Consider the following 27458-nt stretch of genomic DNA (forward strand, 5'->3'; position numbering starts at 1 on the left):
GTTCCGCGTGGACGTATCGATACGAAACGACATGGAATATTTTACGCGAAAGGGTCGAAGCACTCAAGGTACTGGCACGTGTTTCGGTGCGACGAGACCGGAACGATACACCTGACTGGAACTCGATGAGGATCGTACACGAAATATACGTGGTCTCGTCGAGAGAAGATCGTTGGCTGGTAAGTTTCGCGATACGCGACCTTGAAAAAGTTGACTCAATCGTACGGCAGGATAGTTCGTATTGTCGGAAACGAGGGAGATTTTCGAGAGGGCGATATCGTTCGGTGCTCAGCCTGTACATTAGGCTGGAAACACGCGGCAACTTTTTACAGTTGCGAGCTCGTTTCTCTTGGAACCGCTACCACCTTTCGAACGGAGAGGCGGATCACGGTGGTTGGTAACCGGCCGAAGAAAGTGTAAAGCGGAAGCAGGATCGAGAGGAGAAAAATCGTCGTACATCATTCGCGCGTTTCTCCCGGCGGTGCGTTAAATATAGTATCCCTGGTGGACGCGTGTGTGTCGCTGCGGGAGAAAGGGCGGAAAAAGGAAGGGTGCGCGATCTCAATTAGCCCTGTTAAGATCGTAAGTTACGACCCCTCTGTCCCTTCGTTCCGTTCGCCGTGAGCGGGAAAACTTTCGACTGATTTACGAACTCATTGCTCTTCGTCGAGCTTACAAAATAGCTGTTGCGCCCGTCGAAGCGGTAAGGACAATGATTTATGTTTCCTCGCGAGAGCCGTTGGATTTAGTTGCGCGGCCGCGTATCAAAGATTGGAAGAACTTCTAGCTGGGTCGAGGTTACCTTCCCGAGGCCCGATTCCCCCTTCGTCGGCGCTTGAAATATGTATGCTTCTTTCCCGTTTCGTACTCCTCGCTACGGGAGAAAGATTCTACAGGGCGCGAGGAAAAACGCGTTCTCTACGTTTTTCGGATGCCTCGTGTCGTTCCCCAACCTCTACTTGCGGCACGGGGAACAATTTCTTACCAGGAGTTATAGAATGGAAATCCTTTGAAAGTTCCCGCGCTACTGTCCGACCCCGTACGGGATAACCTACTGGCCAATGCCGCGGAGTTTACTCCAAGTGTAGAGCGATGAAAGACGTCCGTTCCGTCGAATTCGGTGAAATTGTATCGCGATCCCCTACAAAATCGTGGAAGAAATAATGCACACTTCTGGTTGAAAATTATCGGGCCCCGTTCGCGTTTTGCACGGAAAATAAAAGTCCCTTCGATGGTGTTTATCGAACGCGACCGATTACATTTTACAACTTTTCCTTCGGAGTTGAAGAGCGAAGGATTATTTCGCGCAGCGGCTTTCGGTGTATCGCCTTCTACATCCCCGAAAGTATCGACTCGTTCGCTACTAAACAGTTCGATTCTACGAAACTGAGACGCGATTCCGTCGCCTCGAATCGAAAGTACGTTCGATAGCGTGAAATATCATTTAACCGGGCTCCGAGCCACTCGATACATTCGCTTACGAGCCATTGCGGAGATGATAAAGGTTCGATGCCGACCATTGACGCGCCACCGTGTTCAACCACCGAGATACTTTACGAGCGGGATAAACGGAACAATTAATGTCGCGAGTTCGGAACACTCGCACGGTAAATCCAGCTGTTAGAAAATGCATCGTGACGAATAATGGAAGTCTACCGGGGAATATTTACGCCGGTCAGAAGCACTCGAAATGTCGTTTGGAACGCTCGCGGAGCGTTCGTCGTGGGTGGGGTCGAAGTTGTGTAACGTTTCGAGTGTCTGAAAAGTTTTAAATTGGACGATCCCGACGGATTTGAATCCGAAGTAAGTACCTCGTTTGCACGTTCCTCGCGGTGTAGACGAAGTCTGCGTAACGATTCAGCGATCGCTCGGAGGCTTTCGGGGCTTCGAGCTTAACGCGTCCCATCGATTTCTTTTCTCGCGTTCCACGGCTCGCGTGTCGGTGAACCCCGCAACCACGCCGCAGATTGAACAAACACTGTTCACGATCTATCGGTAATTATGCGATTACTATGCAGATTCGTATCTCGGATTGTGTGCGTATGCAAATTCTTACGCGCACCTCGGATTGCCGCGGAAAGTTTCGTGCGAAAGACTCGTTAGGATTCAGACGCTTCGATCGTACAACGAAAGTCTCGGAACTGTTCCGAGATATCCTTGAAATTATCGACGATATCGCGAACGATTTCGGACACCTGTCAAAGGGTTCGAACTTCGCTACCGACGAACAAAGACACTTACCGGTGATATTTTTTCAATACCTTGCTACACACACGATTCGTCTCGTAACGAGTGAATGTTGTATCGTTGCACGTTCAACGAGTCTTGCGCGATTCGAGGCATGAAATTGTTAAGAGTTGGTCGCGACGCGCGAAAAGAACGTCCCCCTGAATCCGTACCGATTGCACGATTCATAGCGTTTGTTTGGAATTTACGAGGACGAAGATTTGCCCGAGTCATCGTAAATTTCGTCGAGGGATCAGCTGCGCCTTCCTGCGGATTTTTTGTGCACAACGGGCACGTATTCGCGCCCGGAAGACGCCGGGGGATGATCGCGGTCATCCTCTATACTTATCACGTGCCGGCACTTCCGGCACCGGGCGGCCGGCGAATTTAAAAGGCGGCTCGTGCGCACCGCGTAAATTTCCCTGGAAGATTACCCTGCCTTCTCGCGCGTGAAACGAGAGATTAAAATCTTACCGCCTCGGATCCGCGGAGCGGAGACGCGAGCGTACTGCCGCTCACCGTGAAGATCGCGGCTGTCGAACGTAACCTCCGCCGCGAACAGTTCTTCCGGTTTCTTCTCGTCAACGAGAACAACTGCGCGCGCACACGTTGCTCCGCAGGGAATGGTAAACGGTCGTGTAGCTCCGTGAGTAGTGTTCGACTCGAACTCTTGGGAATATACACGGGAATATACAAAAACAACGTAAATTTCGGTTGCCAACGAGTCACGCGCAGATCGTATCGTAACGCGGAGAAAACGAGAGTGCGCAAACGTAATTGCGAGAAAATACATAAATATTTTTACGCGCCCGTTTTTGCACGAACGTTTCGATCGTAGTTGTCGGCCATCCCGAATAATGGATAATCGAAAAGTTAATTAAATATCGTAAAACGCATAGAACGACTGGGACGGTTGGTTACTCGATGAATAACGCAACACCGGAAACCATCGTTCGCTGATAAATCAAACGCTATGAAATTAATGGCTCGTAAGAGAATTAATCGAAAGAAACAATAATCGAACTCCGAACCATCGAGTAATAATTTCTTTGCCCCGTTCGCTCGGGTCGTCGATGATCGAAACGTTTATCGGTACGTTTGATTTGAAGTTCGGTTCGCAAAAACGCGGGCAGGTCGCGTCAAAAACAGAAAATCGTGCGCGATTGTTCGCCAAAGTCGGAAAGTTTGGATGGTATTTCGATCGATATTTATTCCGGCGCGTCCCGTAGCCCAGGAACACGAACACAAAGGCGTTTCCGTGGCAAATCCAGTCAGGATCCGCTGTACACGGTTTCCCTTTAGTCGCGTTAAACGCTACAATTTCTGAATACTCTTTCCAGGAACAACGCTCGCAGTTCCCCGATTAGAAGTCACCGGCACGAGACTCGTAATTCTTGTTCGACCCGGTCGCGTGTATCTTTACACCAACCCCCTGGAGGCTCCGGCCAGTCCTTTTGCGCGACCATTGTTTCGGCCGGTGCAGTTTATCTGCATGGAACCACATGTTATTGTTGTGTACTTTGCCCGTGCTCGTACACTGCTCACTCGTATCTCGTGATATAATAACCAGCAGCGACAATGCTTTAATCCAGGGACCGGTCCAGGGGCACAAAAGGTGTGAGCTACGGAAGTAAGCTGATTAGGCAGCTACCCCCTTGTTCTCGCATCCCGAACCTCCCCTCGAGGCTTGCCCTTCTCTCCCAATTTACCTTTCTCCTCTGTTCGCCGTCTACCCTTGCCCATCCTCCACGTTCTTGCTCAATTTCGCCCCGATATTTTATTATTATTACTTTCCATTTTCGTTCGCGTTCTTCCCATTTCTTTCGACGTTCCGCCCACCCCGGCCGGTTCCTCGCTTACCTTCCGTTCTCCTCTAACCTCGTCGACTTTTATTTCTCGGTTCCTTTCTTCTCCGTCGTTTCGATCTTCCCGGCCGTCTTCACCGCGTTGCTTCTCCATTTTGCCATCCATTTTCTTCCTTCGCTCTTTTCGTCGTATAATCTCGCTCGAAGGCACGCTCGCTGGAACGCTAATCTCTTCGTTGCTCGGGAGTTTCAGGAACGCCGCGCGCGATACATCGGAAAATCATAGCTGTCGTTACGAGCCGCCGGAACCGGGCGAAAAGTAATTTACAAGGACAGCGACGCGACACTTCCGGTATTACCGGTCGCGAATTCTCGACGAGCGGGCGACCGTGCTTCCTACAGATTCATCGCCAGCCGCGACGGGTCGCGTCGCCTGCATTTCTAATCAGTCTCGAAGAGATTTCACGGGACCCTGGCTCGACCCGACGCGATTAATCGAAAAGAAATTTTCTCGAGACACTAACGAAGCCGCCGATTATCGTTCCCTCCAGCGAGCTCGGTTTTTAATTTCTTTTTTTTTTTTTCTTTGCCCCCCTCTTTACGGGGAAATTACGGCATAATACTTTGCAATTTCGTAAAAGTCGAAGTACCCATCGAGTACGCCCGTAATTTGAAACTTGGTCGAGACAGCGGATTTCATTAAGCTCGAACGTTCGATCCTTGGATTCTACGCGAAATCGTGCGTCAGTTCGTAAGTATTTTTTAATTACCAGGTAAAATCTTCCCGACACGCGAACAAACCGTTTGAACAAATTTGGCGCGACACTGGACAGAAGAGAACTCAACGAACGTATTGCCAAGAAGATGCAAACAAGGAAGTCGGCGAGAAGGTACTTGAAACCTTAAAAAATTTATTTGAAACATTTCTCTCTAACATTTTCCAAGAGTATAAACGGTGAGATGGAAACATCGAAGGGTAGTTTTGGTCCTCGAAAACTTGGGTTTCCACGCTCGACGATTTACGCGTTTCTTATCGCGAACCGTTCTAGAAAGCTGCACATTTCGCGATTGATGCTCGCGCGAGCGATATCCCTTTGGAAAAGTACAGCATTGCAGGTATCTTCGTCGCTAGGTGGGGAGATACCGAACGTTGTTTCGCCGATATTCCCAGTGGTCCTCCCGATCGGGCCAGAGCCGAGCCACCTTGGGATTTTTAACGGGTTCGCACCCGGTATATTTCGGGGTAGGGTAAAATCACTCGTGCGAAATAAAAAGGAAAAAAAAACGATACGAGATGTACTTTTATCGTCTCGCCGATATCGAGCGCTCGCGTGGACGAACACCGCGAACGTTATCAGTTGCGCGGGGAATGCTCGTCGGCGAGCGAAACGCGGAAAATCGCGGCCCTAAAGGTGACGCGTCGGCGAATAAAATTTTCAACGAGGGAAAAATCGAACGTCCTGCTCTCGCGTCGAACGCCGCGACTCGGAGAGGGTACTGGCCATCTTGGAAAGGAAGTATACGCGAAAAGGCAGCGAGCAGTGGCGTACATATCCGATTGTGGCGGCGAGAGAAAACGCGTATCGGAGGATAGGAGCGACGATAGGTGGCTGGGAAGGATCGATCGAAATTTCATTTCGTCGCGAAAGACGGTCTCCGAGGGTGGGAGTGGAGTTTTCGGCCTTATACGCGGGAAGTGGCGCGCACCGTCGCTGCCTTCTTGCGAGCACCCGTTTAAACTTTAATGCATGCGAGAAGGTCGGCTTGTTTGCTCTCGAGAAAATTGCTCCCGTAGAACCGGGTGTATCGAGGTAAAATGTGATTTCGTAGGTGACCCAGGGGACTCCGTTCACGGAGCTCCGGCATTGGACGCCTCGTCGAACGAGCGTTGCACCTACCATACGTCAAGATATGTACGCCAGACGTGGTCGTTAAATTCGAAAAAATTGCTCTCCCGCTTACGGTTCGCTCTGCAATGTCGCGTTTAAACGCGCCACGGTACGGGAACTGCACGTTCGAAGATCACGCCGCGGATACGTCGAAACGAACGATCGACGAAATTCATTATCTCGGTGTCGTTCTATCTTTCTCGATAACGTTCGGCAGGGCTCGTCGCGATCTTCGATCCCGGCACGGGATCGTTCGAGACGCAGCGGAACAAAAGCTTCGCGAAGGATTCGCCGCGAGTCGAATTGGCCAATGAAACGCGAACAGAGCCGAGGTATCGAACGTTGGTACTGGCCCGAGTGTCCCGTATTCCTCGTAATCGTTATAAACACGCGGGTCGCCACCCCACAAAGGGTTCTCTCGAGCGTCCTCGTGGCTCGCGAGTTACAGCCTCGACCCAGCAGTCGACGTTAATTAATGTAACTCGACGAGGAATACGAGCATAATTACTCGGCTGGAGTGGCCGAGGGCCGAAAGTTCGCTCGTTATCGGGGCCCCAGGCTGGATGTACGCACACGTCGCGAAGGCGCATCGATAATCTAACCTTAACACCACGGATTATGATATTATCGCTACGCGCGACCTCGCGTTACCCGCCTCGGAACGTCAAAGGGATTTTCACGGTCGCGGCGCTCGTCGATTTTCCCTTCGAACGTTACGAAAATTCGGGCACGTTCTGCCAGCGACCGGATCGTAAAAGTCGAAGAAAAGTCCGCGATTCGTGTTCCCCGTCGCTCGTAAATCGATCTTCGAAATCCGTTATCTCTCGCAATTACGATCTCGGTTGCGGAAAACTTATCTTCGGTTAAAACTTCCGTGTTTTGTCTCTCGGATTTAGTAAACACGATGCAATTTATCTCGCGGTATTGACCACAATTGCACGATAGCGAACCCGCTATCTGCGATCGTTTCGACTTTCGCCGCTGCACACTGTAAACAAAGTGCGAACATTGATTCGCCAACGAACGCGATACGTAGCAGACGGGTTCGTAGCGCGTGTTTAATTACCTTATACGTTAAACAATCCGTAGGAACGGTAGATTTTCAAGCGTTCCTCGTAACTCGGAGCGCGCTCACTTGCGAGCAGCAACTCGCGCGCGACGAGCCTCGGTTCGGCGATGTTTTCTTCGATTCGTCGTTGACGAAGCTCAAAGCCAAAAGGACACGACTCGCGGAACGTCGTCGAGCGGTCCTGCCGCGTCAGTCGCGGAAAGTTGAAGCCGCGCAAACACACAACGGGCTCGAGTGCACACGCCGTACTGTTTGGCGACGGCCGGATGCACGAGGGTAGCGGACCACATCACTCGTCGGCCCGACCGGATGTCTCGACATTGAAATACAACCGAGCCCCGGTGCAACGGTTGCTAACCCCGTCCCGTTCACCATCGCTCCGTCCCTTTTATGCCCGACGCGTCCATCTTCGAAGAGGGTGCGCGATTTGATCGCCGGCGCGAGAACGCGAAAGATAATCGACCGTTTTAGCAACCCCTCGTTGAAACTTACACATCCCGATCCGTTCGAGACGTTTCCAGGAGGTACGGTAGCGACATTTCTTACTCGAAGCGATCTTTGCGTTTATCGAGACGAAACACGGCCACTCGTGAATCGTTCGACGAGGAGAGTGAAAGATGCGCGGGAAAGCGAGCGCGTTTCGTGTTACTGGGAGAGATATTCAGAGATAATTTGTATTTATTTGTTTATTTATTTACCGGCATAAGCCCATTGGTTTACGGAGAAAAGAATTGGGGTAGTGTATAAATTAAAGAAAAAGATTAGAAAAGATTTATTAACTGACAACGAAATTTAGTAGAGAGAACAATTTTTTTCTGGATGCGAGGAAACAGAATTGGCGACTGGAGCCGAACACCCAATACGTACTAGTTTTTTCGGCCGAGCCATAACTTGGACTCAATTGGTGATTAGGTCACAACCGTGATTAGCCACGAACCACAACGGACAAACATTGCCAATAATATGTGATTCACTTTTTCTCAGTACAAGAAGCAACGATTAGTCGATTCGGAGCGATAATCGCGTTAAATGTGACGGAAGTACAGTGATTACGAGCGAGAGATACCCACCGAGGACGGAGTATAAAAGAAACGCATAATATGATAAAAAGAGACAGGGGTTATCGTTAGAAGCCAAGCTCGGGAACGTTTCTAAAAGAATATTTTGCTCGACGGGTTTCGCGATCGAAACTTTCGGGGTTCGTTGTGAAAAATTCCTTTTACGAATTCAAATCGTACGAAAGCTGGTCTCTCGATCTCTCGTTATCTGATTACCGTATCGATTCGTAAAATCCGTGTAAATGTAATCGGCGGTATCGACGATTCGAATCTAACGTGGGTAAATTCGTAAATATTTGCAAATGAAAGTTTGCTCGTTGTATTGAAAATCTTATCTCCGACACACATAGCAGGAAGCTTCGACGATTGGTCGCCCCTTGTTACGCCAACGAGGGGCAACCTGGATAACGATCGTTACGGAACGTTTCCGACGATCTTATTTTTCGTTGGTCCTCCGCTATCGTGTTTCCATCTCCGTTCGATATCTACGAATCCCGAGTATTCGAGCTTTCGGCACGAGGGATTCGAGGCTAGAGGAACCGAGTCGTGGCTCTCCGGGAACGATGTATCCGATAGTTTGCTCCATCCCGTTCAATTTACGACGGCGAATCGTCGATCTAAACGTATCGTACAGCCGGATAGGAAGCCACCAGCGTTCCTCTAGTTAACGAAACTTCGGTTAGGTTGGTCGCGTGACCGTTGAACGCTCGTCGATCCCTCGATGACCGAATCCTTTCGCGACGCACCGACTCGTACCGTGTCGGAGTTCATCGTGAGAGAGACGATCCAGCTTGCTCCCCAGGGTGTTTTATCGCGTCGTTCGCAATAAGGTTTTCCGCGCGCAAGAAACCGAGGCGTCGCGCGATACAGGGATGGGCGTGAAAACGGTCGGAAGAGAACGAAACCGGGAAAACGAACCACCCGCGGCCGCGGTAAGGGACGCGCTCGAGACGAAGTCGCGGCGGGGTTGGAGGACGAAGAGCCGCGTAAGAGGGACCCGGGCCAGGGAATCCAATCGCAATAGAGTTAAGTGTTCGAGAGTAAAACCTAGCCGAGGCACGACCTCGATTACTCGCGGAGGATTTGTTACAGCCACCTTTCCCGTCGCGTTCCCTCCGCACACGGTCCCGTCGAACCGTCCACGGAACCTTTCTTCGTTTTCGATTCTCCTGAAAGCCAACCGCCGTGCCGATCGAGCCGAACGCTCCGGGAACACCGGAGGGACGGGACGGGACGGGACGGGACGGGACGCTTTGTCTCTTTCGGCCCTCCCGTTTTTCCAACCCCCACTCTCTCTGCCCCCATTCCTTTTTTTTTCGCCCATCAAACGGACGGGATTTCCAATTGGCCGTCGCGTTCGCTCGGCCACCGATTCCCGTCGTCAGATTACGCCCGGTAAAACAGATTTTTTTGTTTCTTATCCACCTCTCTATCGGGTAATTCATCGATCGGATGCTCTTGTTTCGAACGTCGTGCTCTCGAGACGACCGCGAGCACTTTCCAAACTAATCCGAACGAGAGAGGGAGAGAGAGAGAATCGGAGGTATCTAAGCTCGTCGAACCAAAGATCGCGAACCGAAAGTAGATTCGACGAGCTTAACTATCTGCGATCGGTACCTGCAAAAGTACTAATTTGCAAAAGTATAGGTACTTATACTACTGTACTTATACTATAACTCCTGTTCTCTTCGAATTATCGAGGACGAAAGACTTTGATCTCCGACCGTTGCAAGAATGTTTACTCTTGGGTAATTTTTTCACCTATCGGTTCGACGCGACTACACCAGGGATGCGATCACCGGGAGAGAGAAAGATAAACCGCGTGTTTGTAAAAATTGTTCGGTCGATTCGAAGAAACACGAACAACGGTAACGATGGATCACCGCTCGCGAATCCCGCGCGACAAATTCGATCGATTCTCGAGCCATTATCGAATTCATTTATTGGGCAGTAACCGGTTAGAAGTACTTGGAATCGATAACGATCGACGAACGATCGAAATGTCATTGAGATTTATCGCTCGTCCCGATGAAACAATATTGTAGAAATCTTACCTATATCGGTTATCGAAAGTACCGGCAGACCGATAAATTTCTCCCGCGGTATGCGATTAAACTATTTTCACCGAGGCAAACAGTGGGCCCGATTAACGCTGTTATCTCTGACGTCAACGCGAACCGAACACCGAGACGATCCACGGCGACGTGTCGTCGAGCTCCACGATGAGAGAAGTTCCGCTTCGGGTATTGGAATCCCTAAACAGAGGGTCGGCGCGCAACTGGGAACACATTTTCCTAGTTGCTCCTTGTTTCCTCGTGAAAATCCTCGAGGCCGTTACGCCCGGTAACGATGAGCCCGGTACGGCGGGCTGTTACCACCACGTGCTGCCATAATATCGGGCAAAAGTTTGCCTGGCCGCCGGGAGAAAATAATTCGATACGACTCGCCGTTGCAACTTGAACGCAGATGGAACGACCGAGCGGTCTCCGGCTCTTCGGAGAACAATTACGATGACGTTTCCCGCGGTTCCTGGCAATTAACCGTACCGGCCGTAAGCGGAACCTGCCGTTATTGCTATTCGCTGCGAACGCGCAACAGGAGTGCCGTAGAACTTGTTCCAATTGTGCGTTCCACCGTGGCACAAGGAGACAGTTCTCATGGTTTTTCCTACGAGTATTCGCTACGCCGACAGATCATTGTTACAAAGGAGGCGAGACCTCGAACTAGAACGTGGATACAGATCGACGATAAAAAAGAGGAAGATTGAGAAAATTTGGTATACAAAAATATTTGGAGCGGCCAGTGCGATGGATACGACGTCGCATAACGTAAACAGAGGTGTAGAGACGTAAATTGTAGGTCGACCCTCTGTCGTCGGTGATGTTCTGCACCTCGTCAAGTGACGATCTAGCGAGAAAAAATGATCTCCGGTATAGTCCTTGGGATCGGTGGATCAAACCCGCAAGGGGATCCGATTTTTCGGAGTCGAACGAATCGAATAATGATGGTAAAACGAACCACCCGCTTATTGAACCACTTACTCCTCTTCCGATTGTCAAAGTATCGATTCTAAATTGCTTCGAGGCAAGTTGGTAATTGTATCTGTAACGAAAATATACCTACCTATAGGATTCTAATCCCGAATGCTAAAAAAAGCGAGTAAAATTCAAGCTCAACGGTTACCAACTTCCGTACTCGAAAGAATACAAGTACCGTGCACGTTTCGTAAAATGAAATAGAATTCTTCTATCCGTTACCACCGACCAGAACCGGGGAAACGATTATCCGAGAAGGAAAAACGACATTAATTTTTCTACGCGCGACTTTCGAACATTCAAGTTCAACATTTTCAATCTCGAGAAATAAAAGGAACGGGAAGTACGCTTGTAACAGAGTTCCCGAGGACGGGGAGGATGCAGCTGACGTGAAAAGGCGCAGAAGTGGATAAATCTTTTTGTTCGCCCGTCGACAAGACCGGCACGAGTGACGTAATATCATTTAGAATTTATATTATGGAGTTCATCCTTTGGCCTCTTCGGTGCTTCCGTCGTTTCCCGCGTCGTCCACCTGCACCTTCTGTGCCTTGCGAGCTGATGTCACAGAAAGCAACGGTGGTACGGGGCGAAATTACGTAAAACCGTTGCGAGAGAGCGTACTCCATTACGCGGAAACTGAAAATATGGAACTCTTCCTACCCGTCTGGTAGAAAATATTAAAATAAAAATCACCGGTCCTGTGACAAACACGTACCACGCGATTCAAAACGATCGAAAAAGAAAGCGCATCGTTCACCGATAAAGAGACAATGCTCGATAAGCTTGTTATTAGGGGACCTTCGGAAGCCCCATTGTTATCAATATTTATTCACATAATCGAATTAATCTTATCGTATCGGATACTGGGACGGTTTAAAATATGTATATAAAGGACCAGCAACCGTTGATGCATAATTCAGACGAATTTATTCGCAGAAACAACAAAGTAAGTAACACTCCGATCGTTGTAATAACGTAAAACCGGGTGTCTTGTAATACGGTAACGCTTTGAAAACGATTCGACGTTCGAAGACATTGCGAACGCTGGAAAATTCATCCGGTCGTGGGTTTCGCTCGAAATTTACAAGTTTTCCAATAATTTCGATTCAAAAACTTCGAACGTTCGATCAACGTGGATCCATCTCGCAACGTTTACAATCGACCGGTCGGGCGTTTCAAGTTTCGAACTCGGGACGAAATCTGAACGTTGGGAGATCCATCGAGTCCAAGGGTTCGATGTTTCGGATCCAGATTATCGTAAAACTCGACGATATGCGTAAAAAAAAAAAAAAAAAAAAAAAAACCGCGCGCTCCTACGCTCGTTCTCGATTTCAGCCGCGAGCTTCACTTTCGTCTCTCCTCTCGGTAACTCGTCTACCGAGGCAAACCGCGTTCCGAACTTTTCCTCGTGTATCAAATATTCATCACCGCATCGAGCCGGCTCGATTCGCCGTGACGGGTCAAAGCGAGAAAATTACGATCGAGTCGCGTTTCGCCAACCCTTGGCTCCCATCGCGCTCGAAACGCGCGTTCCCCCAATCTAAGCATCGCTTGTGTTCGCAGATGAAATCCGCTTTGGCAATTTTGGTCGTTTTGGCCGTCTCCGGCACGCTGGACGCCTGGACGGTACCACGTACAGGCACAGGAGTCCTCGCCGACGAACTCCAGTCTTTCGTCGACGTGATACCCCTGAAGAAAATGTTATCCATCGTATTGCAGTACATGGCCAACGACGCCGAATTTCAGACACTTATCGGCTATCTGCACTCCACCGAATTCAAGAATCTGGTAACGGACATCGAGGCCATCCCCGAGGTCCTCGATCTTCTCAACTACATCCAAGGTGCTGGCGTGGACGTCTATTACCTGGTGAACAAATTGAACGCGTACATTGGCATTCCCTTGCTCAAGGCGCCACAGATGCTCGAGAACTTCAAGATCACAGGTGGAATCCGTGGCTTCCTCGACGACATCGAGGCCATCTACCCCAAGCAGGCGATAAGGGACCTCTACCGCTACAAGATGGCTAACTCGAAGGTGTTCGCCGACTTCATGGCACGTTTGAGATCCCCGGCGACTCAAAAGATCGCCGATGCCATTGTCGTCAACCCGAATTTCAAAGCTCTGGTAAACAAGGCCATCGGCGCTGGCATCAAGGTCGAAGACATCAAGGATTTCTTGCAGAGATTCCTCAATATCACCATCCACTTGGTTTAAACGAAACGTATTCCAATGATCGTAAAAATTGAACATTAAACATTTTCTGCAATAAACGAACAAATTTGTGACACATGTTTATTAATATTCCCGACCTCACAAACGTCCCATTATACGTCGCGAGTTCAACTTTGTTTCATCCGTATTCTAATGCAAATACTAGGTTGTTCGGTACTGAACAGAACTACATTGTACCGTTCAATAAGAACGACAAAACTTATCGAACAACCTATTATAGCGCGTGTAGTAAAACTGTTTTGCTTTATCTGTATCGATCGACCCCTAATGTTAATCTCAGATGTACGATATTGCGACCAGTGACCAGCGCTGATTTTCTTCACGCACAGAATTGCATATACTGTTATAAAATTCGCTGCATAAATTCTGCGATTGCTTCGATCGCAACACGCCCTTCTTTCGTTCGAAATTAGAATTCCAAAGAATATGAGTCATCTTTATATCGAATCTTTCCGCACACACTCGCTACTTTAGTCCCACAACTTTGCTGATTTTTGGAAATTCAACCAATAACTCGAGGACGCATTGCTGTCGCCTGAAACTTCGAGAAAACGTAGAGAAGAACGATCGATCATTTCTGAACATCTAGAATAGAAGACTCTTCCGTTCATCGCGCCCAAACCGAGTGTACAAGTTTTAAACCGAAAAATTGGTGTCAGTTTTGTCCAACAATTTCTCCAAATATTAAATCGAGTCTTGTTCCGAAATTTCACCGATTTTTACGCGCCAAGCTTTGGAAGAATATCAAAGTTTCGCGTTCTGTGAGTCCTATTTACACCGAGAATTAAATTCGGAACTCAAATTGGGGGATTCCTTGCAAACTGTCGTATCGCATCGAAATACTTTAGTTCTGGTCTCGGGAAACAATTCCGTGAGGCGACGTGACCACGGTACGGTGCAAGATAGGTGATCAGAATTTATCTACAATCAGAAACTGAAGAGAAAATTCTTCTGTGGAAAGGAACATAGTTGTCCAAGAGGAATGTGAACAGTGTCGAGTAATTGTTTCTCAGTCTCGGGCCGTTCGAAAGCCAATTGAAACGTCTGGCCCGATACGATACGCAATTTCTTTGAGAGATCAATTTTGCAGCTACGAATACTATCGCCCTCGTAGGTTGTCTCGGACCAGTTCCGAGCTCGCGACAATCTAAAAGAGAATACTGTACCGACAAATTTCGATTACGTCATCAACCGATCTCTCCGTACTTTATTAACCGTCCGTACATCGATATTCGATACGCTTGTTATTAATAACACCTGTAGAATTTATCGATAACAATCAAGATATCCAATTTAATAATTACGTGTTTAGCCTCAATCCGTGGCCAATATTAATATACCGAGTAGAGTGAGAGCATTAAGAACAGATATATCCTACGATATCTAATATACTCCGAATTAATCTTATCGTAACGAATAGTGAACCGGCAGGAAAAGCATATATAAACGGAGCTGGTCGATTGTAAAAGTTAGCATTTAATCGAGTTCAATTGGGAGGACTACACGGTGAGTAACGAAACGCACACGCTTTACCGAGTGACACTTTAAGGGGGAATAAACCCTTATCACCGCTTCGTTAAAAATCGTAACTTGAACATCACGTACGTTCGCAGATGAAGTTCGCTTTGGCAGTTTTGATCGTTGCGGCTGTGTTCAGCCCGCTGAACGCCTGGAAGGTACCCCGTACAGGCACGGGGGCCCTCGCCGATGAAGCTCAGGATTTCGTGAACCTGTTGCCCCTGGATCAAATGCTGTCGATCTTTTTCCGTTATTCGGGCAACGATGCCGAGTTCCAACAACTTCTGGATTACATGCATTCGCCGGAATTCCGGAACTTGATCAGTGATATCGAGGCTCTCCCCGAGGTTCTCGATCTGCTCAACTACATACAAAAGGCTGGCCTGGACATCTACCTTCTGGTGAACATTGGGAACGATTACCTCGGCCTTCCAAGACTAAAGGTCCCAGAAGTGTTCGCGAACTTGAAGCCCACAGCTGGAATTCGTGGTTTCCTAAACGAAATCGAGGACATCTACCCCAAGCAGGCGATAAGGGACCTGTACACCTACAAGATGGCTCACTCCAAGGTATTTTCCGACTTCATTGCCCGTATGAGGTGGCCCTCGACCCAGAAGATCGCCGACGCTATCCTAGGCAATCCGAATTTCAACGGTCTCCTGACCAAGGCCGAAAGGGCTGGCATTAAGGTCGAGGACATCAAGGAGTTTCTCGAGAGATTCTTCGGCATCAAGATCATTCCCCCAAAATGATTCTGGTGGCTGTGGAAAATATAATATTACAATCCTCGTGCAAGAAACGTACAAATTTTTGAAAACTCAATCGCTCGATATTCCCGTTTGTATGTACAGTTAATAAAAAAATTGGCATTTTCATTGGGTTGTTGCAAAATTAGTTGTCCTCTCTGTAGATCGGGTCCGTAGATAGACCGGTCTCGTTGTGTAAGATTACGGTTAACTTTTAAGTACTATTCGAAACGATTAGATTAACCATTTCGCCCTGCTAAGAAATACCAATGCTACGCGCACAAGTTTTTCTCTGTAGCAAAATATACACGCCTATAATGTTTATTACATCGCAAAACCGACGGATCAAAATGACTCGGATCCGATCGAGGATTAAAGTAAGATGTGATTGGGTCATCGTCGGAATAAGATGCGTTTACCTCGCAATGAATGAAAAAAAATACACGGCAAAAATTTGAATCAGATTTTGTTATTTTATATATCTATATAAACAATAGTTATATATAAACAAAGGTTAATTTTGTTTCGACTGTCGAAGCTTTCAATGTGTTTCAAAACTCTCGAGAACTTTTGATTTCGATTGATATTCGAAGCAGTTCGTATGTGTGTATGTTCCAAGTGATTCAATGTGTCGAGACTATCGCTATTTGTTATCGGATAAAATTGATTTGTTTTTTTTAGGTCAACCCTGACTTAATTCACCGGCGTGACTATACTTTGAACCATTGAATCGTTATAGTTATCAGTACAAATGTAACCTCGAAATATTGAGTCAAAAGTAGATATATATTAAAAAGTCGGATGGTAAAAAAGTTGGAGTAACAATGAAATTCATGTTAACTACACATGATTTTGAAAAAATGATAACATTTTTGGTAAATTTATCCAAAAATATTTACACTAGGTACTGCACATATATATATAAATATGTGCATGTTTCTGTGGTTCGTACCAAACGAATTAAAGCCTAAAAATAATTGTCTTGCACTTGAAAGTCAAACGTACAATTCTTTCTTTTCTTTCATCCGTATTCCATGCTGGTTTCCCCATATACACTCGCCGCCATTGCATAATTACGACGGATTTTTTCTTCTACGTTGTTTTGTATAGTATGTGTAGTAAACATTGGAGAAATGTCGGTTATCGAGAGTAAACGGGAAAACATGTCGGAATGTTATTCTTTTTTATCGTTCATCCTCATATGCGAGTACCATAGAAAGAAAAAATAGTTAATACGTGTAAAAGCAAACTTGCAATTGGATTCCATTGGGTCGATTTTTTATGGAAAATAAAAAAAGATCGTATTTTTCTGCGATTCGATGCGCGCATTATTTTTCAGATTAACATTCCCGTATACATCACCCTCGGTATTGTTACAATTTCTGTAACATAATAACCACATTTGGCAGTGTTCCAGTTTCGACGTACAACTCTTCCGGTTTATGTAAAAGATATGGACGACGATAAGTCAGTTTATAAGTCGCAACACGAATCCTTTTGAATTTGAAATTTCCTTTTTCATTTGCTTTACGCACTAATAAAAACCTGTGCTCGTTGCCAAGTGCTCGTTGCGCTTCGAGTACAATTCTTCGATTTCAATGGCACGACTGTCTAAATTTGGAAACATTTAATCGTTACATACAGGGTAGATCGTCGATAGGAAGCCCTATCGCTTCGTCTCTCGATAATGACATCTAATTGTATAATTTAACGATGAAACAATCAAGATAAGGACAACTCGATCTATATACTTAAAATTTTGTAGAAATCATTATGTGACCATTGATAATCGCCATCAGCGAAGTACTGATTAATCTCTGCCATTTTCTAGGACAGGTGCGTGTTTCAAATCTTATCTTCATTTTACATCGATAAATCACGCCACCTGTTTTTTTTTTAGACCCGATGAATATATAAAACGGGCGAAAGCCATATTGGTGACCAGTAGTATCGTTCCTTGAAGCTGTCAAGGTAAGTTCGTGTTCCACACATGAAATTATTTTATTCGCACTCACCTCTTGTGACTGTTCGCTCGTTTCTTCGTATCGAGTTCTGTCAGCCCGAGTATTAATTGTGAATACCGCGAGTCAAAGAACTTAACGTCGAAAATATCACGTGTATCGGACTACTCGAGTGAAAATATCTCCAATACCGTGACTTCGGTCTCTCGGCCCGAGGATTCCGACGTCTTCTCATTTTTGGCACTCGATTTCGGAACACAGAAATAAAACTACAAATCTACTTCTGTCTACGGCTGATCGAGATCTCGAGTCTTAATTCTCGATAAATTCATTTTACGTCGAAGAAATCCATTCGTGCTCCAAACGCGAAGGACTAAGTAAACCGTGTTAGACCTTTATGAATACGAAAGGTATCTAGGTGCGCAACCGCTTAAAATATTCGACCCTGCGCATACCTTCCCTGTAATATCCAAGCTCGAATCGGATCACTCGAAGATTCGCGAATTGTCTCTTTTCTATTGCACAAAGTTCTCCTGCTACGGCAAACCCTCCTATCTACGCGATACAATACACCTCAACTTTGAATTTCATGCCATCAACTCCTGCAGCAATCTCTTCTTTCCATTTTTGTCTTTCAAATTTCCTGGATTCGTTTTCACGTGCTGCTACACCCCACTATCGGGATTTTCCGTTCACTCGTATTCACCCACTTCCCACTAGTTTTTTCTTCAAGCAGGTGTCACTTCTCACTCGTCTCACTGCGATGTCGCTTAGCTCACAACTGTAACGTCACTCAGCCCACAACTATGACGTCACTTAAGCCACAACTGTGACTCCTCGGTTGCCTGTGAGCTGAAATCACTGCACTGACTCGCGAAAGCTTCTATCGTCCCTTTCCTAACGAAAGTTTCCATCCTTGTCTAGCCCACCGAGCTAGTCCGGCCTAAGACCTCGTTATCGCTTCGTCGGGCTATACGTTCCTTTACTTGCTCTGCTTCAAATGTAATAAAACCAACTCGAGAGCACAAGTAAGAGTGAAAGAGCAAGAGTCCGAACAAGAATAATTCCCGAGACTTTACTCCTGCAGATGAAAGCTTCATCGTGGCTCTCTTTACTTCTCCACGTTGATTGCTCACAGTTGTATGTTTCTGCTTTGCGTTACAAAGGCGTTATTGTTAGCTGCCTTAGATACTATCGGCACCGATCGACTCGTTTTCAATCTAATTTCCCACCGATCTTTTTCAGATGAAATTCTGCCTGGTAGCGCTTACGTCCCTGGTTGCGTTGGCAACCGTCAACTGTCACAAGGTCCCACAGTTCGGCTCGGGACCTCTCTACGAAGACATCCAGTACTTCATGGATATGATCCCTATGAATGACGTGAAAGTACTCACGATAATGTACGCCGCACGGGACTCCGAGTTCCAGATGCTTCTGCGATACATGGAGACAAACGACTTCAAGGAGTTGATGAAAGAGATCGAAGCTATCCCCGAGTTTCACACGTTCGCTAAGTACCTCCAGGATAAAGGCGTGAACGTGTACAACTCGCTGAACAAACTGAACAAACTCGTGAACATTCCTCCCTTCAAACCTTTGTTCGGTATTGACCGAAACACCGCAATTGACGTTTCAATTACCGGTGGACTGAAGGGTTACTTCGACGATGTCAAGTCGCACGTCGACTACGATCTCTTCATTCACGGCTACGTGTTCAAGATGAGGACCTCCCCGGCTTTCCGTGACTTCGTGAAGCAACTGAAATCCCCGGGTCATCAGCGTTTCATCGACACCTTGTACAAGAACGAACGTTACCTCCATTTCCGTAAAATGATCGCCGACAGAAGAGTCGACGTGGCTCTGATCGAGGACATTATCTTCACCGTTTTGGGTATCGAGTTCCCGGATTTATCGAAACACTTGGCGTTCTCCGAGACACTCGATAATACCACCCCGCTCACCAAGGACATCCAGGATTTCAAGAACCTTATCGACATGAAGAAGGTTATGCAAGTGGTTTCCAGGTACTTGGACGACGACCAGGTGCAGACGGCGATGAAGTACATGTACAGCGAGGAGTTCCACGCGTTGGTGCGCCAAGTCGAGGCTTTGAAGGAGTACCAGGACCTCGTATTGTACCTGTACCACTCCGGTCTGGACATCTTCAACTTTCTGGAGAAAGTGCACAAGCTGTTCGGTATGGAGGACTACGTGCCACCCAAGGTAGACAATTATGATTCGTTCCCGACTACCTTCGTGAATCGCGGAGGCGTGAAGGGTCTGGTTAACGACGTCATCGCAGTAATTCCAGTGGACAAGTTCAAGGCTCTGTACAACGAAAAGATGCAGAGTTCGCCAGCTTTCAGGAACTTTATCCAGAGACTCCGCGACCCGGAGTACAATAAAATCGTCTCCACGATATACAAGGCGCCGGTCTTTTTGGAAATGAGACGAAAAGCGCTCGCTGCTGGTATAGACGTGGAACCAGTTAAACACCTCTTCAAAAAGGTATTCAACATTGACTTCCCTCCCGTACCCCCACTATTTTAAACACAACTTTCGTTCAACTCTCGACTGTCCCAACACCGTTCCATTACATTTCCTCCACTTGTTGCGACGACAAGTTGATTCTTTCTCCGATATGTAAAATTGGACTTACCAATAAAGGTGCAAACAAGAAGTATCGTTTTGTCGATTTTCATTTCTTTCCCGCAATATACACCGTTCGAACGAAAAAGGATGTAGAACACAACCGAAACAAGCATAGTTTATTTACCGTACAGACGATTCGTTCGACCCGTAGTTTTAGGTTCCTTTCGTACAAATTGAACCGAAAAGACCAATCTTTACTCAATGTTAACTGGCGTATTGATTTAATCGTTCGTCAAATTCGACGGAGAAGGAAACTCGAGGAATTATAAGCTCGGCATAGCGAGAACGTAGTATTTGATTCGAACGATAGATTGAAGAGAGAGAGAGAGAGAGAGAGAGGTGGTGGTGCGCTCCATATTGAGTGGAAAAGTTTAAAGATTGCAACGACGATTTCCCAGTCGCGTCTCAAAGCTGTACCGCTTTGTTCTCGATTCTCGTCTTCTCCTTGGTCTTTGTTTCTTTTTTTCGTCTCCTCGTTCCACGGCCTTCTCGCAGCTACCTGTTCCAGCTTCTCGCTTCCACAATCTTGCCTTTACTCGTCCTCGAAACCCCCTCCTCGTCCCTTCCATCGTCATTACCCTTATCCCCCGTTACTCACCCTCGTCGATTTTTCTTGTCCCCCTCTGAACATTTCTCACCGGGATTTTCCGTTTCGCTCGATCATTCGCCTCTCGTTTATCCGGGATTCCTGGATCCGCGTATCCACGTCCCGTTTACCTCCCCTCTGCACCGCTCTTCTTATGACTTTCCATTACGACGCGCCAATAGTGAGTTCCGAGGCTTATTAAACTGTAACAATTTTAATTAGAACAGTGCTGCAGCACCAGCAGCACCACCAGCAGCCAGTTTCCTCCTCTTGTTCGTTTTTCTCCCACAGACTTGCCCTGCGCGAACTCACCCTCGTAGCAACGAAGAACGCGTCGGTTAAGACAACCCCTTACTTTCCTTTTAAAAGTTAGCGCCACGTGCTTGAGCGTCGTCCTCTTTTATTTATCGAACGGCTACGAGTACTGTCGGCCATTCGGCGCACGCGGTGCCCTTTTGCTTTCTCGTTTCATCGGTGAAATTTTCGGCGCGTTAACGAAGCCTCGTTGCCCGACAGAGGTTCAAATTGATCGGGTTTCGCGAACCACGTCCGATTCGTAACGCGTGACGCGTTGATGCGAAAAACGAAACCTTGAAACGCGTAAGGAACACCCCTACATCGTCGCGTAAACATATTCCGAACGTAAATATGTGCGTAACGGATCGTGACGATGTAAGGATACTTCTGTAAGAGAGGGAAGATTTCTAATTCCTCTTCCGACGATACATTTGTAGCGGACCTCTCCGCATAGTTTCGGCAACGAATAGCTAGACGTCGAAAGTGTAATTTGACGCGCGACCGTCGCGCGGAGGACTTGGCGCCGAGTAATATAAATAGTTAAACTAGCTTATCGTTGCTGGCGGAGGCCTGCACTTGAAAGAATGAGTTACCGCTGTCCGAAGGAAGGCGATCGTGGAAATCGTCTTCGAGGACAGCAGGGTGGCGGTCGAAGGGCAGTAAGCAGAGGTGGCCCGTACAATAAAGAACTAAGGCAGATCCTTTCCGTCCGCCGAACTATTCACACTATCTTGACTCGCTTTGCGTCAGTTATTTAATACCATACCTATCGTACATCCCCAAACATTGTATTCTGGATCTCTCGTTATCAAAATGTTACCCTAAGATCGTACCGTGGCGGTATGATTTGAAATAAACAAGTTCGAAGAAATAAGTTTACCGTTCTTACCAGCTTCTATAGTTAAATCGAAGATGGTGTTCTCACATTCGTTATGTTGTAACGTAGAGTGCGCTGTAAAACGATTGACTTTTGAAATTGTTGATACTTCAGTTCGTGAGACACAAACTGTTCGAATGTGTTGTATCGTGTCGGTTCTACTGCAATACCTACTATATAGTATACGCCGTTAACGATTATCGATAATATTTGTCGATAATTCTCAATGCAATTTAGCGATAAGATATCGATAATTTTCGATTGAATTTATCGGTAAGATATCGATAATTTTCGATACAATTTATCGATAAGATACCGATAATTTTTAATACAATTTATCGATAATTATTAATTGTAAAATATCGATAAACTTTGTGCAATTTATCGATATCGTATCGATAATTCTCGATACAATTTATCGATAAAATATCGATAATTTTATCCTTAAAAGTTATCAACGATGAAAGTGAGAAAATATACAGTAAATTCCTAACATTACCGAATAAAATGTAAATAAATAATGTAAATATTTATTGTCGGTTTTAAACGTTAGACATAGCGTTTTCTGGACGACAAGAATTGTCCGTTACTAACAAAATTATATTGTAATACGAGTTTCATAAACTTTGAGAATATCGCATTACTTTCTGTATTACATTACCAAATCAAGTGTTAATTATACGGTATTTACTTTTGAATGCGGAACAATATCATCGAATAACAAAGAGTAAAATGAACAGTAATATTAAATGATGTATATTCAAGGATGCCACATATTGTGCTTATAATACCAGGGCAATTTATACTCTTCCAAATAGAGCCTCTCGATTCTATGTCAATTTTTCCAGAATACAATTTGCAATTGTGATTTTCACTTACAGCGAAATATTATATTATACATTGCGAATTGCTTGTATTAAGTGAACGATAACGTTATCGTAAGCAGTACTCCTATCGCGAACACTTTCAAACTTCTTACGTATAAATTTTCACCATCCTCGTTCGTTTCAATATTACCTTCAAAAACTGTATCCGATGAGATGCCAACATTTGTTCAAGAGAAATTTTTCCAACGTAGTTAATTAATTCTCTCGTGTAAAAACAAAAGTTAGATGACAGTCAACCTTGATTAGATTTACGACAGTATTCTCCGCATTCGTCGTCGGGTAGTCTTTGATCAGCACTCATTCTTGCAAGTTCTTCCTTGTCTTCGATTCCTAAGTAGAAATTCTGTATCGTGATAACAAATATTCGGTTAATATTACTTGAATATTTGAATCGTTAAAATATTTTCTTAATATTCTCGTACCAGTAAACTCTTACTGTATTTGATTAGCGACGTTCCACGATGAAACACTTGTTATTCGTACTCCAATTATTCGAAGGTGTAATCAGAAATCCTCGTATTCAAGATAGGAAAGTTTCGTTCGAACAATCGAACGGAAACGTTGTTACCGATTTATCGGTGTGCGTTCGATAAACGTCTTTCTTCTTCTTGTGATAATCGACGCTCTACTATACCTACGTAGCGCCTAGATATTCGAGTAAATGCACAGTCGTTGAATTATCAATACTTCAACGTGTGAGTTTTTTTTATTTTGCTCAATTATGCTCAACTTTTAAAATGAAGAAAAAAGTCTGTAAAGTAAATGAAAATGTATAAATTTACTAAACTTCTATAGCGTTGATCAATTCACTTTTATACGATTTATACTGTTCAAATTTGTGAAAGATTTGAAGATTACGGAGTAAGATTAAATTCGATTTCTGTATACACGATATTGTAAAATTGTACAAAATTGCGACGCTTAGATACATCATTTGTCGAACAATAGTCGCAAGTTTTTTGGACGATAATTCGTCATTCCTCGCACAGAAGGTGCCACTCCAATATCTATCGCAAGATTCACGATCTGCGATTATTGCGTTGATAATTCTGATTCGACAAAGACGACCGAGCTGTGGTTAAATAGTCGCAATTCGTAATTTTCAAGTAAACGCGTAGCGCAAGAAAAAACAATTCCGAGAAAACTAACGTTGCGAAACATCGAATGGAAGTAGGTCGGGGTAGATTTGCGACACAGCATCGATTCATAGCTAGGGTTACGTGTAAGGTTTTTGTGTTTTAATATAAAATATTGTACAAAATTTCGTGGCATTCGAGTGTCTATAATATACGCGAATATTAAATTATTCGAACAGTCCCTGCTCTGGTACATATTTGTATCACATTGGTAAAGCAACTGCGACGAAGATGAAGTTACATCGACGAAACGAATAGCGCTGTGTCATGATCTTACATTTTGCGAGGAGAGTACCACAGTGTTGGTCGCTCCCACAAACTCTTACTGAAACTTTTACTATTCACTGACTTCCAACTTCTTTCCAGATGAAATACGTTGTGACATTATTGGCCATGCCCAGTCTCCTCGACACCTGGGAAATCCTGAGCAGAGGCTCGGGTGATCTCGCCTGGGAATTACAGGAATTTGTGGACCTAATACCACTTGACGAGCTAACGGAGCTCACTAATGCGTACTGGACGCAAGACAAGGAGTTTCGACTCGTGAACGTTCTGCTGGCCAAAGAAGAGAAAGCGTTAATCGTAAAGTTTAAGAATAATTCTTAATTCGAAGATTCGATAAATCGATAGAAAATGCTCGCTGAACCGAAGAATGTCCTCGACATCGAGACTTTCGTATCGTTGGATGTAGACCGTCAGATTTCCGATGGGAACGTTGCTTACGTGAAAGAATCTGCGGAAAGTATGCACATGCACGAGCTGAATGAACTGTATCTTGAGAAAATGGCTACCGTCGATAAATTCTTTCAATTTGTGATACAGTTAGTAGCACACTTTGAAAATTGTGTATTCGAGTATTGAAACCAGTTATTAATTTGATAAACAAATTTATGCAACGACAAACCGAATGCTTCGACGGAAAATATTTTCCATTAACGTTTTCTTTTTTATGAAAAATTTCAATATAACGTTTCTCAATAGTATCCTATACGACCGATGATATTGTCTGTGTTTTACCACTATTAACGATCTATCGAATGTTTGATATCGAAAAATTTTCCTTTTCGTACGTAAGCCTAGCCACCTGCACATGCTCACGATGACGCGCCGCTAAGGAATTTTTCTTAACAATCGGTGAAGATTATCAGGGTGATGAGCAATTCGTGCAAATGATGTTAATCGGTGTTTAAAATTTATAATGTATACAAATATTTACCATTATCCGATAAGTTAGTTAAGAACGAGAGTCTTCCAATCTTCTACGTATTAATGACAGTTACAAGTGTATCTAACGAGATACGATCGGAGGATATATCTTTTCTTCCGAATCTAAAATCTAGCAAACCGAAGAATCGATTCGATTAGGGGGAAAAGTTCCAGAAACTATAACCTCCACCCTGTACCCAACTCCCACCGCCTCGTTTCTTTGTAGGAAAATATGTATTCGAAACGTTTTGCGATATCGTGGTCGTCGTACAAAGTTTTCCATTCCTTATAGAACGTTTCGTTAATGATATTCATTATAATCGTTACCATTGTCATTATTATAAATACTCCTTATTAGTATTTAATACATTTTCTACAACGTTTACTTATCCATTCATATTTATACGTAATACATACGATAAAAGAAAGTAACAATAGTACATTAGTATTGGAACCGTAGTTACTTCGTTTAGACTAAATAATAAATAAAGTTTTAATTATAAACGGTGAGTAGGAAAGTGACACATAATAGAAAATGGAAGTAATTGTAACGATTCATGGTACTTTAGATAATTGTAGTAGTACGATACAGGAAAGATAGAAAGTGCGAACGAAGCCAGATGTAGCAAAGCACTACTGTAAAACCTAATAATCTAATCTCGGAGAAACTAATTAATATTATTTAAATAGTAATATGTAATAAAAATAATAATGTATCGATATTATTATTATTTTGTAGTAATCTTTGTAATCTTTGAAGTGTAACCTCATATCGCCGTAAATATCTCGGTACTATTCCTCTTCCACGATCTTGGTACACGTTGCGTTCCACGGAACTAACCAGACCTAACCGATACAAAATCTTGACAACGATATCGCGTCGCGATCTCGCCCATAATCGATTTTATCAAGGATCACGGAGGAAACTCTCACTTCGATCGTTTCGAGTACGTAACGGCGCACAATTCTAGGGATTACAATAAATAGAAGAAACGATAAAGATTACCATCCGGTGCAGTTTATTGCTTGCCAGTTATTATACATTCGTCGTGGACAATGGAACGGTGGATTTCTACGTGACCAAAGATTGCGTGAGATAACCGTAGAGATCCTTCAAGAGCTCGATCGCGAACGTGATCTCCAGTCCGCTTTCTTTCGCCCAGAAATAATGATGATGAAACACGTTGTTCTCCTCGAGCGCGATACACAGATTCCCGAAGTCCTTGGAGGTGAGCAATTGCAAAAATCTACGAAAGCTCCTGGAGTATTTATATTTCTGCCGCAACAACTCGTCGAGTTCGTCCAGAGGGATGGTTTGCAGAATGTCGTCGATCATCATGGTCAGACCGCCCATAGCCAGGTTCGAATCGTATCTGACGAATCTGGCCGACGTCTTCCAGAAGGTGTGTATCTTGTTTTGCCACTGATCGACGTTTAAGCCCATCTGTCGCAAACAATCGATCACGTGTTTCATCTCCGGGATGTTCTGAGCCTCTCTCACGAGGAATCTCTTCTGATCGTTGATGAACCTGACGGTGTCCCCGATCTGAGTGTCGTACTTCATGTACCTGTCGACCACAAACATTACATGCCCTTACGGATCCAATAAATAGCGTCGAGGCTCCTGCATCTCTATCGGGTTCATGACGCGAACCAAACGAATAAAGCAGTCTTCGATAAGGCAGCTGCATCGTTTCGCCTGCCTTGGCAAATGCCCAATTCAAGGCTAACTTTAGTAACCAACGTTATTAATTATACTTTCTTTCCTTCGCTCGGTAATGTATGAAATCTTGCTACACTAAAGACGTAGTATTATTATTGTTGCGACAATTTTCGCTGTACGCATTTAGACAAGAATCGCTTGTCGCGAACCTGGACAACGAAAAGAGCAACACACTTTCGTTAAAATCTTCGTTCGCGTAACACGAAATCGATCAGCGGATACACGAACAAAAACTCGCGAACGTAACGAAAGCACCTGTCAAAGATCTCCTGCACCTCATCCGGAGGAACGAATGCCAGGATGTCTTTTAGATCTTCCTCCAGGGAGCTGTTGTCTTTCAAAGGGGACTGATCGGCGAAATCCGGATTGTGGGTCCGACGAGCGACGCGATAGGCCAGAAATCCGACGAGAGCCACCGAGGCTGTGGCCACCGCGCTCACGAACACGATTTGGGGATTCATTGCTTTCGATTTTGATTCCTTAGGCGGACGGGTGGTAGTAACCGGGGTTCAATGCGGCATCACGGTGATCGTACGATTTCGTCCATGTGCT

The 27458-nt window shown here is 45.3% G+C and overlaps 2 protein-coding genes across 2 annotated transcripts in view; one reads left to right on the forward strand and one right to left on the reverse strand.

Annotated features, from left to right (window-relative positions):
• LOC143148416 (uncharacterized) overlaps positions 1–20092 on the forward strand; it is a 43808-nt gene extending 23716 nt beyond the window's left edge. The window contains exons 2-19 of the mRNA XM_076314720.1: positions 12646–13293; positions 13482–13659; positions 14049–14223; positions 14279–14315; positions 14432–14537; positions 14581–14660; positions 14931–15561; positions 15687–15714; positions 15880–15965; positions 16486–16582; positions 16692–16716; positions 16798–16948; positions 16991–17048; positions 17144–17226; positions 17309–17342; positions 17413–17417; positions 17530–17552; positions 18788–20092. Coding sequence (XP_076170835.1) covers positions 12646–13293; positions 13482–13659; positions 14049–14223; positions 14279–14315; positions 14432–14537; positions 14581–14660; positions 14931–15561; positions 15687–15714; positions 15880–15965; positions 16486–16582; positions 16692–16716; positions 16798–16948; positions 16991–17048; positions 17144–17226; positions 17309–17342; positions 17413–17417; positions 17530–17552; positions 18788–20092 — 3750 coding nt within the window. The remainder of the gene's footprint in view (positions 1–12645; positions 13294–13481; positions 13660–14048; positions 14224–14278; positions 14316–14431; positions 14538–14580; positions 14661–14930; positions 15562–15686; positions 15715–15879; positions 15966–16485; positions 16583–16691; positions 16717–16797; positions 16949–16990; positions 17049–17143; positions 17227–17308; positions 17343–17412; positions 17418–17529; positions 17553–18787) is intronic.
• Positions 20093–26255: 6163 nt separating this feature from the next.
• Positions 26256–27367, reverse strand: LOC143148767 (protein G12). Its single transcript, XM_076315435.1, has 2 exons — positions 27162–27367; positions 26256–26751 (listed from the first exon to the last, which is right to left on the reverse strand). Exons 1-2 carry the CDS (start codon positions 27365–27367, stop codon positions 26256–26258), a joined length of 702 nt encoding a protein of 233 aa, XP_076171550.1.
• Between the last annotated feature and the right edge of the window lie 91 nt (positions 27368–27458).

This window comes from Ptiloglossa arizonensis, chromosome 6 (assembly GCF_051014685.1).
Source record: "Ptiloglossa arizonensis isolate GNS036 chromosome 6, iyPtiAriz1_principal, whole genome shotgun sequence".
Taxonomy (NCBI): domain Eukaryota; kingdom Metazoa; phylum Arthropoda; class Insecta; order Hymenoptera; family Colletidae; genus Ptiloglossa; species Ptiloglossa arizonensis.